Source organism: Theropithecus gelada, chromosome 13 (assembly GCF_003255815.1).
Source record: "Theropithecus gelada isolate Dixy chromosome 13, Tgel_1.0, whole genome shotgun sequence".
NCBI classification, from domain to species: domain Eukaryota; kingdom Metazoa; phylum Chordata; class Mammalia; order Primates; family Cercopithecidae; genus Theropithecus; species Theropithecus gelada.
In genome coordinates, this window is record NC_037681.1 from 6,379,662 (window position 1) to 6,397,661 (window position 18,000).

The following is an 18,000-nucleotide window of genomic DNA, read 5'->3' on the forward strand; positions in this document are numbered from 1 at the left end:
GACAGATGGTAGCAGTCTGCTGGGATTTGAGTCTTCCTTCTGCCTCTTTGAACTATGTGATCTTGGAAAACTTATTAACCTCTCTGTGCCTCAGTTTCCGAGAAGGCAGTGGTTCCTTACTGCCTAGTGGGAGATTAGAGTTGCTCTGTCCCTAATATTTTGCACAGGGCCTGATAGGCTGAGCCCTCACTGAATGTTGGCTCCCTTTGCCCTATATGGCCCTAGGGCTTCCACCTATGTTATTTCATTTAATCTTCACAGAAACTCTGTGAAATAGAAAAAAAAAACAAGAAACACCGTTCAGAGGCAAACCCAGTAAGAGTAATAGGAAGCAGTACATGCTAACTTTACTATAAATAAATACACAAAGAAACACTTCCAAAAACTCAAGAACACCAGAACTCCCATTCTCTGGGATACATCTGTGGGAAGGAAACCCCTTAGGGGGTGCAGTGGATGGGGCTGAGGAGCTCCACTGCCTGTCTGGGGAAAGCTGTAGGGTTAGCTGGCCCCGGGGCAAAGTCATAATGCCACAGCTTACTAGCGTGTGACCCCCGGCAGTTGTTCACCCCTCCGAGCCTCAGTTTCCTCAGTGGGCTTTGCAAGGTTGCTGTAGAAATTAAACAAATTACAAGGGCCAAGCATTTGGCGAGTCTTTGGCAAAGAGAAAATTCTCTATAGATGGAGGTGGCTGTGACAGCTATAATCATTACACAGATGGCTGTGTGTTGGCCATTAGACTGGGCTCAAAGGGTGGCATTTCATTAGCATCCAGGTCAAGTCCAGTCACTAACTTCTGTTCTTGAGAGTCCTCCATAAAACACATATTGTTAGGTGTCAGACTTCGCTTTTGCCTTTCTTCCCCCTCTCCCCAGTGCAACAGAGTTCTCAGGTCACTGGTGATAAAAAACCACCTCAGAATTTCTCACTTCCTTCAAAGGAGAGTGAGTCAGTGAAGTCTCTAAAGACAGCGTTCTTCAGGGACAAGCTCCCAAATTCAGGGGTGTGACAGCACTTCTTCAGAAAACAGCATTTGGGGTCTTGTTAGGGCCCAGCTGACCCAAACCTGAAGTTTAACCACACGGCTTGGGGAGATAGAGAAGCTCGGGGAGGGAACCCCAGCATGAAGACCTATGGGCACAACCTGTAGGATGTCAGAGGAGAGCTTTTCACAGAGCTGCCATCACGGTGGGCAGGCTGTGTTCTTAAACCTTCTCTTCCCATGTCTCTTGGCCAATGTGCCATGAAATTCAAATCCACTTTGGCAAAGTGGCATGCTCTGCCAGATTTTTACATACTACAACGCCTCCATCCAGTCAAATTTCTTTCTCATCTTTTTTGTCTAAGAGCCCTCCTTGATGGTAGCACAAGGGACCTCCATGCTCCTACTTCTGCTGGTCTCCGTTTCACCAGGCGCCTCCCTCTGACTTCCAATTGGCTGCCACCTTTGTTGCTCTCCCTCAAAGCAATATTATGTGTGAGAACAGTCAGAAGGTGAGTTCTCACTTTCATGTCCCTCCATATCCTGCCAACTCCTGGATTTCCAGACCTCAAACATCAGAGACCCAATGTCCCTGGACTCCCTAGACTCCCCAGGCTGCTCCTGGCCATCACACACTCTGTGAAATGGTGACCCTCAATTCCCAAGTTCACCTTTTTCCCACAGGCACTGCTCATAGGCCTAGGATTCAGCCGTGTGATTGAAGTAGAGAAAACAAAGCCAGGGGACATTCCTTATCTTCCCCAGTGTTGGGGCCTCCAAGATGCTGGGCCTACTGGGATTTGGCAGTGAATTCCACCCGCCTATTCTTGGCGCAACAGATCTTCTCACTGGTTTCCACTGCCCACACATTTAACAGGTGCTAGACAAAGACGGGCCAGAAGCAGGGGCAGTGGCACCCAGGGCTCCCTCCCACCCTCCCTCAGGCCGCTTGTGTGAGGCCACATGAGACTTCTCTAAAGCTAGACACACCAGCAGATGGGTGCTGGGGGAGAGGAAGGCACACAGGTGTCACAGCCAACTAGCACCTCTGGTCCTCCCACTCTTCCCCTCCCCTCCAGGCCTCCACCTCCAGTAGTAACAGAAAAACACTGCAGAAACCCAATAGTCAAAGAATGAGAAGTGCTGTCTTGCAACTTCTGGTTTTACTCCAAGTCCGGTTTGTCCTTCATGATCTGGGTTTAGTTGAGTGAAAAGGGGCTTCACACAGGACTACTGGTTGATGTTGTGGCAGTTTGTTTATCTGAGCTTGCATAATGTAATGCACATTTGAGGAGGTGGTAGGGATATTCCCATAATTTCCTAGAAGATGAATGCCAAAGCTAAAGCTAAATCAAGGTGAATGCAGTATATATAAAGAAGAGTCCCATTAACAACTGAGAGGAAAATGCTGGTCCCAGGGAGCATACTGGAACAAGCACTAACGAATAAAATACAGAAATAATGCTTTAATAATACATGCAATCATGTTTTTATTAACAAAGAAAGTCTTGTTTCAAAACAAATATATCCTTGAGAGGAGTCGGAAATTAATCTCCAATAGGCAGAAATCCGCGTTATTATATATTCTAATCATAATTACAACCTGCTCTTAATGTGAACATTCTAAATTATTAGTCACTTTATTAGGAACCAGAAAGAGGACTTCCTGCTGCATAATGAGAAGAACTCACAAGCTTCGAGAATGAGAAAAGCAAGAGACAATTCTGCACAGAGCTGGGAAGTGGTGGATGTAATTTGTTTAATAAAAGTGCCTCCTTTCTCCTTTTTTGTTTAGGAATTGGTACACGCTTAGGGGTTCAGACAGCACCAAGCTTCAGAACTGCACTTTCTAGGGCGAGATAAAAATGTGTATCACAGAAAAACAACGATTTATCATGGTAACAGTCACATCCCCCTGCAGAAACCACTAGAGACTGCTTACCATTTTTATTTCAAACACGGTTTTCCCGAGTCTTCAGGTGACAAACGGAGACAGATGCCAGAAGGCCTTTTTCCATTTGTTCCTAATAAAAATGGCTAAATTCTGAGTTCACTGTCATCTGGGGTGACATTAAGACTGTGCTTTAGGCTGGGGATGGTGGCTTACGCCTGCAATCCCAGCACTTTGGGAGGCCAAGGTGGGCAGATCACGAGGTCAGGAGATTGGGACCATCCTGGCTAACATGGTGAAACCCCGTCTGTACTAAAATACAAAAAATTAGCCAGGCATGGTGGCAGGTGCCTGTAGTCCCCAGAGTAGTGAGCAGAGATAGCACCACTGCACTCCAGCCTGGGCGACAGAGCAAGACTCCGTCTCAAAAAAAAAAAAAAAAAAAGCCTGTGCTTTAACAGACTGATCCTTCTCTTTCTTCTTATGCATTCTTCTTTTGAAAGGCTCCAAAGGCAACATCTGGGTCTGGTCACTGAAGACAGATGGGCTCCTTCTACTTCTTCTCCCATCCCCTAGAGGCCTCTGCCAGAGGGTAACATGCTATTTGAATGTAATGACATGCTGGTGAAATTTTACTGGCTAGGGTTATTGTGTTATGGTGTTAAGGATGTTAGTATCCTTATCTTTAGGACCCGTTCTGTATCTGTACAGACCTCCTCATTACAAATGGATTTCTCGATTTCAAAACATTCCTGGGCTTTCTAAAGGCTGTCACTGAACTAATTCTTATGATTTTTCTTCCATTACTTTCTTTATATTTCCAAGTCCTCTTTGTCTGACACTGAACCTGAAGCCAATTTCCTGAAAATTATCACTTGTGCTACTGTGGTTATGAACCAATAAAAGGTTCAGAGTTGATCTGGATTTATTTTGTACTGTGCCATCATCAAATCCTTGATATTTTCTTCTGGTGTGAAGAACTCATACACTGAGACTTAGCCTGTTTCATTTTCCTCTTTTTCTTCCCTTTCAGGAACAAGGTCGAAATGTCTACTTTGGTTATAAGAACTAAGGTTTTCATAGGGTAGTGATTAGCGGTAATGAAAAGGTTTTATTAAACATTAACAATGAGCCAGATGCAAAGGTAAGAGCTTTGGAGCGTTGTCCCATTTAATCCTTCCAACAGCCCCACGAGGTAAATATCATGCTCTCTACATGTTATAAATGAGGAAGAAACTGAAGCTCAGAGAGGGTAACTCACTCACAGTCACACAGCTGGTAGAGGTAAAACCAGGATCTGAACCTGGTGACCTGACTCCAGAGCCCCCATCCTCAGTCCACACTAAGCTCCACTGTGCTCTCAGCAAGCATGCTGTGCAGCCCGAGGCTCAACGACTGTGTTTCTAAGGTGAAGTTAATTGCAGTGATTCTTTGACTTCCCCCTCCCTTTTCAAACTTAATCACATCTCTGAATGTTTAGAAGCTTTTCACCTGGAGTCCATATAGTCCATCCTCATGTCCCAGGAAGGGCAGTATCTGTGGTCAGTATGTAGGGGCCCAGAGGGAGGAGCCAGGGCCACACCACCCCTGAGACTGAAGCCAGTACAAGTCTACATACAGTGAATGAGAAGGTCCAAGACACACTCACCTTCAATCAGGGTGTCTCGAGTGCTGTTTCATACCCCAGACATGTTTCAGCCTGATCAACATTTCTGAAGAAATAACCCACCAACAGAAGAAGGGTGGTTTACATAAATTTCTTAAAGGAATGAGGTTGATGCTGAGTGTACCAAGATAGTCCAGGGAAGTAGACACCCTGTGGGCTCCAGGGTCTGGAGTAGGTCACAGGGGACACTCAGATCTCCAGCCAGGCCTGAGGGCACGAGCTGTCCTGATAGTGTGACCTGCTGCAACCTCCTAATTATAACTGAATTCTATCTGAAGATACGCTTGTAGAACAGATAGGGCATGTACTGATGACTTGGTGGTTGCATTTTATTTCTGATGAATAAACTGGCATTCAGATTTAAATATTACTCATTTTTGAGTTCAATTAAGATAAGTTAGTTTCTCTGAGCCTGATATACTGTGGGTGGGCAATAAATTAACAATTTTGAGTCTGAAAATGAGGGGACCCAATCCTGTGCCTTCATGACCCATAGTCCCTGATGCTCCTGGTCCCTCTCCTTGCTCCTCTTCCATGTCCCAGGAAGCAGAAAGTGGAACTCAGTCAGAATCAGGAAGGCTAATGTGGTCATGGTCATTTCAGAGTGTGGTCACTGTGCAGAGACCAGTCTCTGGGGAGGTGTTCCCATGGGGCCCCTGCTTCCCATCCCATGAGAAACCTGTGCTCTTGGCACATTTACTCCGGAGTCCTGTGTTAGGAGGCTCACCCAAAGGTGCAAGGTCCCAAGAGCTGGTCTTTAGAAGGAAGGAAGAAGCTGGGCTCAGTCTGAGCCTAAAGCACTCACTCCAATTCAGCCCTCATCAGAGCTCCTGGGGCGGCTCCCACACATTCCTGCAGGTACAGTCACATGGCACTGAATCACATGCACTTTGCTCTTTTGGAACTGCCCAGTTAGGGAGGAAGGGGGATGGTCAGGCTGGGAGGTTGTGTTGGATGCAGGCACATTCCTAGGTTCCTGGCCATAACACCTGCCCTGATCCCACCGAGGAGCCCCCATCTCCACCCCATGAGAGGGTGCCCCAGATGCAAGCTGTGGTGTGACCAAACCCAGCCCTCCCAGGGCCAGCAGCGACCCAGTGTGATGAAAAATCCCATAAAGCTACCAACTCAGTGAATGACTGGCCTTTCTCTTTTAACACTTTCTTCCCACAGAGTCAGGACATGACGATAAACAAAATGATGGTTGTTGAAGTTAAACAATAATTTCAATGATAAGCTGTCATGGATCTCACTTGGTGTTCAGTGTTTCATTTTATTTTGCTATTTTGGTCTACTGAAGCCAAAATGAATATTCAAGTTTCTCAGCCTCAGCATTACTGTCATTTGGGGCTAGATAATTCTTGGTTGCAGGGGAGTGGTCTGTGCCCTGTAGCATGGTTAGCAGCATCCCTAGCCTCCACCCACTGCGTACCAGTGGCACTACCCCTCTCAGTGTGACAACCAAAAATGTCTCTAAACATTGCGAAACATCCAAACACTGCAAAATTGCCCCTGGTTGAGAACCACTGCTTTAGAAGGTTGACCCAGTTTCTTGCTAATTTGATGATTAGGTTTAAGTAAGTCTGGTACTTAAAATTCCTCAGGCAGGACCCCTGTTAAAACACCCTCCCATTTAGGAATGAGATCATGGCCAGGCAGAGGGCCACTACTGAGGGGCGGGCGTTTTGCCAACTGGCTCCTGTCAAGTACTGTGTGTGATTGTCAGGTTGTGTTAAGTGAGCTGTTCCTCACTGGTTTAGCGTCAGGCTTTGTGGGTGTCACATGGTCAGTGTTCCTAGTAAGTTGGGAGTTGATTTACCACAAGCTTCAAGTCTCTGTAAGTCATTTGGGGTCCTAAATTCAACATATGGACTGCCTTTCCCTGCAGAGCTGTGTCTCCAGGGACCCGTAGACCCCTCAGTCACTCAATTACAAATATTCAACAGGAGCCAAGTGACCTCGGTGAGTGTGTGCCAGGGACAGAAAAGCCACGTGGTGCAGACACGAGTTCCAGGCATGGAAAAAATCCTCCTTCTTGGTCTTTACCTGTCCAATTGACAGAAGAAAACTCACCATTGAGGATATTGTGAGAGAGCCTAACTTAGTAGCAAGACAGATGGCAAACGTCCGAAGTTTCAGTACAACATTGAGCATGGACACGGTGCAGAACCTTCTGCAGGCTGGCCTCTGTGACCTGCAAAAACTGCTCGTTAGATGAATAAATATCATACATGTAGAGAAGTCCCGTTTCCATGCTTATATTAATTTATACTAATGAAGGTCACAGACGTTAGAGAAACACGTGAAGGGGAGAACGCAGGCACAGATCCAGAGAGGCTGTTCTGATTGGGTCATTTACTGCCTGAAGAATTCAAAATACCAGAACAAACTACTTGAATCTAATCCTCAACATAACCAGCCCACCTTCCCTCCTTCCTTCCCTTGCAGTCAGGAGCTTCCATTTGTTTCCAAAGTGTTTCTCAAACATGTTATGTCTCAAGAATTGGCACCGGGTAGCTGCCATGTTTCATAATGTGAGGAATTAACATAACCATGGAGATAGGATCCACAGTGATAAGGAAGTCATTTATGCATCTGACAAATAGCTTTTCTGCACCTACTGTGTGCAAGATGGTCTTTCAATCACTCTAATGAAGGGAGTCTTTTTTCTTTGCTTTGTGTTTTAGTTGGAGGGAAGTGAGGACGTATTAATATAACTAGAGTAAAATAAGAATGAAGAAGGCACAGAGAACAGAAAGATACTGAATCACAAAACCAGTAATTACCGTCATTTAGGAGGAGCTGTCGGTCTCAGATTCTTATCTGACCAGAGAGGAGAGTTAAATGTGGCCCGTAAAACTTTTCTTTGTTCCTTCTTGACTTTCTTTGTTTCGAAAACCACATGGGTTTAATATTTAAACTTTTAGCATTTGTGTGTGTGTGTGTGTGTGTTCAAGGAAATAACTCAAATAGAAAGTTACACTCAATGTATCTGCTTCTCATTTGTATTAAACTCACACCCTGATGTGCCCTCTCAGTTAAATAGTTACCTGTTTCCCTGTAGCTCTGCTGCGGTTTCTGCAGGGCCTGGAGATCCACATGTAAAATCCCTCCTGTAACACACACAGTGCTTTGTGCACTGGTGGAAAAACAGCGCTGCTGAAAGCCTCTACCCATGTATAATTCAGCAACATCACCTGGGGCTGCAGGCACGGTTTGGAGGACAATGACATGGGTGCCTCGGGATCCACACCTAACTGGGGCATCTCATGACAATCAAGGGAAAGGATAATGTCTGCTTTGCTACCTGAATCAATATCTCTCTGCGCTGGTGTCACAATTACAACTGAAAGGGTGTGGCAGAGGCATGCAACTCTCAGGGAACAGCCTGCAGAACATCTTGGCACGGGGAGGACAAGAGCTGGCCAGACACTCCTGGAAGTTCTGGAAGGAGACGCTGAAGCTCTACCCATCCCACTGTAAAGGATAACACCAGGAAATCCGGGTTAATACAGTTTAACCTCCTAACCATGCACAGACTATCCCCCACCACTGCATGGGAGGCAGAGAAGAATAAAACACTATGCACATGTGTCCAAATAGAATCAAGGGCACTTTTTAATTTTCTTTTTTTTAACTCAATATGTAGAGTAAGATTTTCACTGGTCTGATCAAAAGAAAACCAGGGACAGACAACTCAGTGACTGTGCAATGCAGACCCCTGCCTGAGGAAGGGACTTCAGGTGGGAAACTCTTGTAGAAAGTCCTGTGCAAAGCTGGCTATGACTGCACCCCTCAAAGAGTATGAGGAAACAGGAAAAAAAAAAAAAGAGTTCAAGTGAAGAGGAAAGCCAGCCAGCTCCTAAGTGATCTTCCTTATATGTCAATATCTTGGTGCTGCTGCAGGACATTGGAGCAGGCTCAGGGTAACCTCACCCCTGCTGGCAAGAGGCTCCCTGGCCCCGCCTCCAGACCCGCCCCAGGCAGGAAGAAGAGCACCCAGGTCTTGGGGCATGCTGACGGAAAGGCAGCCTTCCTAGAGATGCCTCTGTCCCCTTTAATTAGAGTTTATTGGTAGGAAATCAGAGTCTGAAGCCAACTGGGGGCTTCACAGTGATCCTCACACCCAGATGGGCTGACCCAGGAGCAGCGTAGGCTCTACACACCATTCTGCTGTCAAGTGGTCAAAATGAGCACATCAGAAGGTCAAATTCAGGCTCGGCCTCCAAGTGCAGAGACAGCATTAAGTTCGAGAGTATTGCGGGCAACCATTATAATCCTGTAATTGCCTATGCAATGCACAAGATTTTAAAAGATATGTATTGCACAAACAATATCGTGAAACAACAGAAATCAACCCTCTCATCTTAAAAAAAAACCTTAATACGAGGTTCTAGGAGAGGATTTAAAAAATGATATGGCTGTTCTTTGCTTCAGGCAATAAACCTGCTACTGAAAACCTGTGTGTAAATACAGCCTTATGCCAACGAAGTCCTTCTTAAAAATGCACCAGAAAACAGGCTCTGTTTTAAGCACTTAATCGTATTTGCTCCTTAAGTCTTCAGAAGCCCTGGAAGTAGATTTTATGAAGATCTTCATTTTGCAGGTAGGAAATTGCAACACAGAAATGTTCAGTAACTTGGACAAGATTACAGAACTGAGTTGGAAAAGGGTGCCCAGGCCTCTGGGCCCACATCCCTAACCACGGGCTACACTGCCTCCCAATGGACTGAGAGTGAGTTAGTTCCCTGGCAAAGCCTGCCCCTCCCAAGCATGCTGTTTATAAAGATAAGTATGGTCACACATGGTCACATTTAATATCAACAACATCCCATACTTAAATCTTTGAATAAAAAGATATGCCTATTTCCTGATAGAGCATCACACAGCTAAAACACAGAGCTGAATGCATAAAGAAGTACCTTCCCCATATCCATTCGCCTTTCTTTTCTTGAAAAGCCTCAAATAGATTTGGGCAGCAATATAGCCAATTAAAAAAATACTTTCCTGGAGAGGATCTACAAAAAATGTCAGCTAACATCATACTTAAAGGTAAAAGGCTGATGTTCTCCCCCTAGGTTCAAGAAGAAGATGACGATGTCTGTTATCACAGCACTTCTTTTCAACACCAAAATGGAGATTCTAGCCAGGGCAATAAGGCAAGAAAAGGAAATTAAAGGCAGAGATTAAAAATGAATAAGTAGGCCAGGCACAGTGGCTTAAACCTGTAAACCTAGCACTTTGGGAAGTCAAGGAACTCAGAGGGCTGAGGTGGGAGGATTGCTTGAGCCTGGGTATACTGAGCCATGATCATGCCATTGCATTCTAGCCTGGGCGACACAGTGAGACCCTGTCTCAAAAAAAAACTCCAAAACTAACAAAAAGGAGTAAGTAAAACTGACTCCACTCAAAAAGACATGATTGTCTATGTAGAAAAATCTTAAGGAATATTTATTTATTTATTTGTTTGTTTGTTTATTTTTGAGACAGGGTCTCACTCCTGTCACCCAGACTTGACCTCAGTGGCACGATCATGGCTCACTGCAGCTTGACCTCCTAGGCTCAAGCAATCCTCCCAACCTCAGCCTCTCGAGTAGCTGGGACTACAGGTGCGCAACACCGTGCATGGCTAACTCTTCTGAATTTGCAGTAGAGACAGGGTCTTGCTGTGTTGCTGGAGCTGGTCTCAAACTCCTGGGCTTAAGTGATCTGCCAGCCTTGGCCTCCCAAAGTTGCTGGGATTACAGGTGTGAGCCACTGTGTCCAGACTAAGAAATATATGATAAAGCTGTTAGAGAAATAGGAGCACAGGAGAACCAAGGTGACATCATTTTAAAATCGACTCCATCTTAAAACTAGCGAGGTACATTACTTGCCAGTCACGAACCATGGTCATAAGATGTTTACAGTTGAGAAAACAGCTTAAATGTACCTGAAAGAACATAATCTTACAGCAATGGAAAGTCCAGATGTCCTAATACCCATAACAATATATTATTTTAAGATAATTATATTTATGCTTTGATGTATTTATTCACTAAAAAAAGCAAGGGGCCAAGTGCGGTGACTCACGCCTGTAATCTCAGCCCTTTGGGAGGCTGAGCCGGGCGGATCATGAGGTCAAGAGTTCGAGACCAAACTGCCCAATATGGTGAAACACTGTCTCTACCAAAAATACAAAAATTAGCTGGGCATGGTGGCGCGTGCCTATAGTCCTAGCTACCCGGGAGGCTGAGGCAGAAGAAACGCTTGAACTCGGGAGGTGAAGGTTGCAGTGAGCCAAGATCATGCTACTGCAATCTAGCCTGGGTGACCAAGTGAGCCTCCGTTTCAAAAAAATAAATTAATTAATTAAAAAATAAATAAAAATAAAAGAATAATTTTCTCTAAATCAACAGAACAATAAATTTTGCCATGCTGTCAGCCCACCCACACATAGACAGAGCTTAGCTTAACCTTTACAAAGGTAAAACCCCTATATAAGAAGGTTTTAAGACAAAGATAGCCCAGGCATGGTGGCTCACACCTGTAACCCCAGCACTTTAGAGGCTGAGGTGGGTGGATCACTTGAGCCTGGGAGTTTGAGACCAGTCTGGGCAACATGGTGGAATGCCATTTCTACAAAAAATACAAAAATTAGCTGGGCGTGGTGGTGGGTGCCTGTAGTCCCAGCTACTTGGGAGGCGGAAGTGGAAGTATCACCTGAGCCTGGGAGGGTCAAGGTGCAGTGAGCCATGATCATATCACTGCACTCCAGCCTGGGCAACAGAGGGAGACCTTATCTCAAAAAAACAAAAACTGAACAACAACGACAAAAACAAAGACAGCACATTCCTCCTCTTGCTTTCTGAGGATGCCCGACTCTGTAACTGAGTAGTTTTCAATAAATGACCTCTTCTCACTGCACTGTGACTTGCCTTGAATTCCTTCCTGCACATGATCCAAGAACCCCCTTTTAGGATTTGGATCAAGACCCATCTTCTGGCAACAAAGCTACTGGAACTACTGAGTTAAAGAAAGGCACAAAGTACAAGATTGATATACAAAAATCAATTGTATTTCTGTATTCTAGCAATGAATTGGAACTCAAAATAAAAATGCCATTTACAATAGCATCAAAATGTGAAATCCTTAAGAATACTTTTTTTTTTTTTTTGAGATGGAGTCTCGCTTTGTTGCCCAGGCTGGAGTGCAGTGGCGTGATCTTGGCTCACTGCAAGCTCCACCTCCCGGGTTCATGCCATTCTCCTGCCTCAGCCTCCCAAGTAGCTGGGACTACAGGCACCCGCCACCACGCCCGGCTAATTTTTTGTATTTTTAGTAGAGATGGGGTTTCACCGTGTTAGCCAGGATGGTCTCGATCTCTTGACCTCGTGATCCGCCTGCCTCGGCCTCCCAAAGTGCTGGGATTACAGGCGTGAACCACCATGCCCGACCAAGAATACATTTTATAAAATGCAAGATCTATACATGAAAACTAAAAAAAACCTCACAGAATGAAAATTTAAAAGACGACTTAAAAAAAAAGGAGAACTATACATTGTGTTCATAGGTCAGGGAACTCGATATCGCTAAGATGTCGCTTCTCCCTATATTGATCTATAGATGCAACACAATGCCAATCAAAATGAATGCCAGCAGACTTTATTTATTTTGTGTATATGGTAGAACAATACAAGCTAATTAGAAAATCTGTAAGAGAATACAGAGGACCTAGAAGAGTCAAAACCATTTTGAGAAAAGAAGCGTTGGAGGATTCACACGGCCTGATTTTAAGGCTTACTATAAAGCTATAGTAAGCGCAACAGTATGGTATTGGGGTAAGGATAGACACATAAGTGACTAGAACAAAGTAGAGAGTTCAGAAATAGAGCCGCATATGTATGGTCTACTGATTTTCCACAAAGGTACCACGGTAATTGAATGAGGGAAAAACAATCTTTTCAACAAATGGCACTAAAACAATTGAACATCCACATGAAGAAACAAAGAAATAAATGAACCTTATCCTTTACTTCCTACCATACACAAAAGCTAGCCCAAAATGAATCCTAGACCTAAATGTAAACACTAAATCTGCAAAGTTGCTGGATGAAAACGTAACAGAAAGTCTTAGTGACCCTTGGTTTAGATTTTGTGAGATAAGACACAAATTTTGAATTGTTTCAAAATTTAAATACACTGTTAAGAAAATGAAAGGCAGGTAATGGATTAGGCAAAAATATATGCAATCTCATATAATAAAGGATTTCCGTATAGAATTTATAAAGACATCTACAGCTCAGTAGTAGGAAAACAAAATCCAGTTTAACAGATGGGCAAAAAATCTGAACAAACACTTCACCAAACAAGATTAAATGAATGGCAAATAAACACATGAAGAAGATCTGAGAAATGCAGATTAAGACCACGATGAGAAGGTACTACCCACCCACTGAAATGGCTAAAATGAGTAAGACTTGCAAAACCGAGTATTGGTGAGGATGCAGAGAAACTAACATCATTGCTGGTGGGAGTGTAAAATGTTACAGCCACTTTCGAAACAGCGGGGCAATTTCTAATAAAGTTAAACCTATACCTACAGAAGAACCCAGCCATTCCACCCCTCGGTATTTACACAAGATAAATGAAAACGTATGTCCACATAAAGTCGCATATAAAATTGTTCACAGAAGCTTTATTCATAATAGCCAACATGGGAAGCAGTGCATATACCTACCACCTGCTTAATGGGTAAACAAATTGTATACATCTACACAAAGGAATACCACTTCACAATAAAGAGGAACAAACCTATGCCATTCCATTTCTGTTAAATTATAGAAAAGGCAAATTTACAATGAAAGAAAGATAAGTAGTTTCTAGGAGTTGGGGATGGGGGAAGGGATTGACTGCAAAGTTGCACAAAGGAATTTTGTGGGTGACAGAAATGTCCTATATCCAGATACTAGTGGTGGTTATATGACAAATGCATTTGTCAAAACTGGCTAATTGTGCACTTAAAATTGGTTAATTTTAATTCACGTAAATTCTATCTAACATTTATTATACATTTTTATATTATATAATTTCTATACATAAAAACAGATTTTTTTTTTTTTTTTAAAAAAAAGCTCATTTCCCCATACTCCCTAACCCAAGGGCTAGACATGTAACCTCTCTTGCCAATGAGAACAGGCAGTTGTCTACTGGGAAGCTCCTCTGTAAAAGCTACTGCTTTCCTGATAACAAGATACCGCCTTTTTCTCTCTGTCCTTTCTGCACCTACCTGCTTGGAACTCAGCCACCTTGCGACCTTGAGAATAGTTTTAAAGGCTGTACTATGGAGGTATATCGGTTCCTAGGGCTGCTGTCACTCCTTACCACAATCCTGGTGGCTAAAAACAGAAATGTCTTTTCTCGCAGTTCTGGAGGCTAGAAGTCTGAAATCAAGGTGTAAGCAGTTCCGTGCCCACTTCTGAAGGCTCTTTCTTTCCTCTTCTGGCTTGTGGTGGTTGCCAGCAGTCTCTAACATTCCTTGGCTTGCAGCCGCTTCACTCCCATCGCTGCCTCCACCAGCAGAAGGCCTTCTTCCCTGAGTCTCTGCTCTTCTTCTTACAAGGACAGCAGTCATATGGGGTTAAAGCCCACCCTACTCCAGTGTGACCTCGTCTTAATTTGATTCCATCTGCAAATTTCCCTGTTTCCAACAGGGTCACATTCACAGGTACTGGGGGTTAGGACTTGAACATCTCTTTTTCAAGGACAGAATTCAATCTACAACCTGGGGACAGAGAGGACAGACAGTAAGAGCCCCGGCCCTACTTCGTCGTGGAGCCACAGCGTGAGTTCTGGGCTGCCTACCTCTGTCTTCTCATTAGGGGAGAACAGTAAGCCCCTATTTAGTTAAACCACTGCAGTCAAGCACGTTAGCTGATACACTCTGCCTCCGCTAATTGTTAAAGGAGATCACAGTCCCTCCTTGACCTGTTCAACAAGGGGCCAGGGTGCCCAGCACTAGCAAAGCACTGGGCCCGAGGTGGCAGTTCACCGAGTGAGTGCTCAGATTGTCCTTGCACGTTCTCTTGGCCCAGCCACCCACCTTCCACCATCGCAGCCTAGGACTGTCCCTCCTCGGTCTGCTGAGTCTTGGGTGACCTTGGCCTTCTCCCCCGCACAGCATTTTAAGGCCCCTGTGGTGGCTTCACCAGCTGCGACAGCTTCAATTTCCCTGTCTGGCCCACACCTTCCTCCAGCCCTGTGTTCTGTGCCTGCTCTGCCCTCCAGCCATGCTGAGGGGCTCAATGTCTCTCTTGACAATTATCCTCTGTCCTGCTCCATACCCAGGACCACCTAAGGCTCAGCACCATGCTCTGCATCGCACTGTTAATTCCCATGGGGCCCCTTCTCCCACACATCTCCACACCCATCCGGACCCACAGATGGCCCCTTCCTCATGCCAGCCTTCCAGCCCAATACCTCTTCCTCAGGCTACAGATGTCTCCCTGCACATTCCATTTTTTGATTAAAACAGGATAAGCAGAAACCTGAGGGAGTGCACGATCCTCTGCAGAATGCATCAGGCCTTTTCAGTGCCATGATTTCTGCTTCCACCTTCTGAGTTCTTCAGGCTCCTGTCCACGGCAGAGTTTAAAACATCCCTCCCCTTGTACCTAGCCCCAGATCCATTTGTATGTCCTTAAAATTATTTGACTGTGCTTACTCCTAAATCTCCCCTCTCCCCTCTCATCCCCCCGTGCATAGAGGTGGCATCATCAGGAAAGAGTCCAGTCCTGATCAATAACTGCACTCCCGCCTGGCAGATAGAAGGACGTCTCGGAGCCTGGATGTCAGCTTTTGCGACACACATCAGGTGCCGCCCCTCTTACGTGATGACCATCAGATACGGAGTTCAGCAACAGATATGGAGTATGCAGCTATATTAAAATATTTGTATAGAAAAATAGAGGTCAACACAATGATTGCCTCCCCACTTTCTGCTCTTCGGGGTGAGCCCTGAGCTGCTTAGCCAGTAACCACCTTGCAGAGTCACTGGAAATGTCGCAAGCCAGATCTTCCCAGGCCACAGAGTCTTTTTCCTTCCTCCTCCTCCTTCCTTTTCTTCTCTTTCCTTTCTGTAGTAAGTGTCGCCTGTGGCCTGGGCTTCCAGCATGGTCACCTCCAGCACAGTGGTACCTGCCCTCGCCTCCCTCTGCTGCAGGCCCCTAGCAGCCCTCCCTGCCTCCTGGTTGGCCCTGGCTGGGAGGTCTGGGGGCCCCTGGGGGTCCTGCCCACACCTCTCTGTGACTGCACCGGCTGATGTGGCAGAACACAAGGCTGCCTTCCTCGGGGTCCCCAGAAGCACCTCCAGATGCCATTGCTTGCCTTGGGGGTATCCTGACAGATGGAATCCCGCCCCCGCCTGTGCCAGGTCAGGAAGGGACCATCCCTCATCTGCTCAGCCTCATCTCTACCTTCCTGTCTCTCTTCCTGTTTGACGTTCTTTCTTGTGTGTGCCTTTGTGTGTGTGTGTGTGTGTGTGTGTGGAGGGGTCTTTACATATTTGTCTGCCTTCCTGTATTTTTCTTTTTCTTTTTTTTGAGATGGAGTTTCGCTCTGTCGCCTAGGCTGGAGTGCAGTGGAATGATCTTGGCTCACCGCAACGTCTGCCTCCTGGTTTCAAGCGATTCTCCAGCCTCGGCCTCCCAAGTAGCTGGGATTACAGGTGCCTACCAACAAGCCTGGCTAATTTTTGTGTTTTTTTGGTAGAGATAGGATTTCACCATGTTGGCCAGTGTTGGTCAGGCTGACCTTTAACTCCTAACCTCAGGTGATCCACTCACCTCGGCCTCCCAAAGTGCTGGGATTACAGGCATGAGCCACCACGCTCGGCCTTCCTGTATATTTCTTTGTGTATTACGTCTTTACAATTTTTTCTGTTCTGTACTTTTTCATCTCTCTCTCTCTCTGGTCTAGATGAGTTCTTTCTGCCTGTCTGTTTTTCTGGGCTTACATAAGCACCTTTTACTCTTCTATCTTTTTAATTTTTCTGTGTTTTTCTGCCTTTCTGTATTCGTTGGTCCTTCCAAGTTTTCTCTTTTTTCTTTTTTACATTCCCCAGAAACAGATGTCGTTTTTATTTTTATTCCTGTATTTCTATCTATTTTTCCTTGTGTTGTTCTTTCTGTCTTGTTTCCTGGGTTAATTCAAGCGTCTCAACTTCCACTCTTCTCTCATGTATTTGCACTCCAAATGATTCCTCCCTTTCATCTTTAGATATTTTCTCTATTAAACTTGGTTTCCTCTGCTTGACTTTGGGAAGAGGGTCCTCCCCTCTCCACCCACAGCCTCTCTTCCTGAGCTCTGAAATGCCCTCTTTCTGTACTGAGGGGCAGGTGTGGCGGTCCTCAAGGAGAGTCTCCCAGACAGCAAGGGGGCTGGGCCCAGCAGCCAGCGGCTCACTGGTGGATTCTGAGATAAGAATGTGGGATTCTTGGCACCTTTGCCCTAAACTGTGAACCTGAGCTAGAATTCCAAGACAGCAGGGTAAACAAATCTCCCTCAACATTCTGCTACATATGAGAAAAAGGAAATACGGGACAAAGGATACAGAGGGCACCCTGATGTCCACAGTTTCCAGCTTGTTTCCTATGGAGAAAGAGAAATGCCCAGACAGCACTGTATCCTGGATTCGGGGGCCAGCTGCAGGGTTCTTGTCTGGTCTCTGAGATCCAGTGAAATGCTGAGCCTGGGTCAGAGTTTAAGTACAAGGTGCTTTCCTCCATTGGCCCATTCCTCTACCCTTCGCCCCTGCCACCCTTGCCTGTCCCAGCCTCCTCTGCACCAGAATCTCCCTTTGCTCAGAATGTGGCAGGTGGCAGTTCTGCAGGGTGGAGCAGGTGAAACAGTCACTGTCTGGGGAGGCGTGCCCCTGAGGTGCAAGGCTGGAATTCACAACACGTATTCCTAGAAAAACGCAATGCCAAAATGATCGATGGCATTGATAATGCTATGAATGGGGCCAGGAACCAGGACATACTGAGCACATTCCATGTTCCAGGCACTGCACTGAAATGCTGAATAAGAAAGAGATTCTGCTTTTATAGAGGAGTCTCAGAAGAGTTGTACAATATCTGTCTCTAGGTCACACACTGGAACCCAGATAAATATGGCTCCAAAGAATACGATCTGTCTGGCTCTCCTGGTCCCCAGGCCCCAACACAGCTGGTTCAGCACAGCTGCATGAGAGCCCACATCATTGTTCACAAAGCGGGCTCCTACCAGACTGTCTTGTTCACAGTGGCAAAAATATCATCTTTCCCAGTGGTGCTTGGTGCAGGGGAGGGTCTCAGTAAATGTACATTCAAAGATACACACATGCACATGTGCGCGCGCACACACACACACACACACGGCTCCCCTCTGTCCTGAACTGTATCCAGAGCACACGCCACTCTCTTGCTTCAGATATTTGTACATGCA

General features: G+C 45.5%; 1 protein-coding gene across 1 annotated transcript in view; it reads right to left on the reverse strand.

The window, feature by feature from the left end:
• The window catches only part of ACOXL (acyl-CoA oxidase like), a 365,308-nt gene that overhangs the window by 82,543 nt on the left and 264,765 nt on the right, over positions 1-18,000 (reverse strand). The window contains 1 exon segment of the mRNA XM_025353945.1: positions 6,498-6,585. Coding sequence (XP_025209730.1) covers positions 6,498-6,585 — 88 coding nt within the window.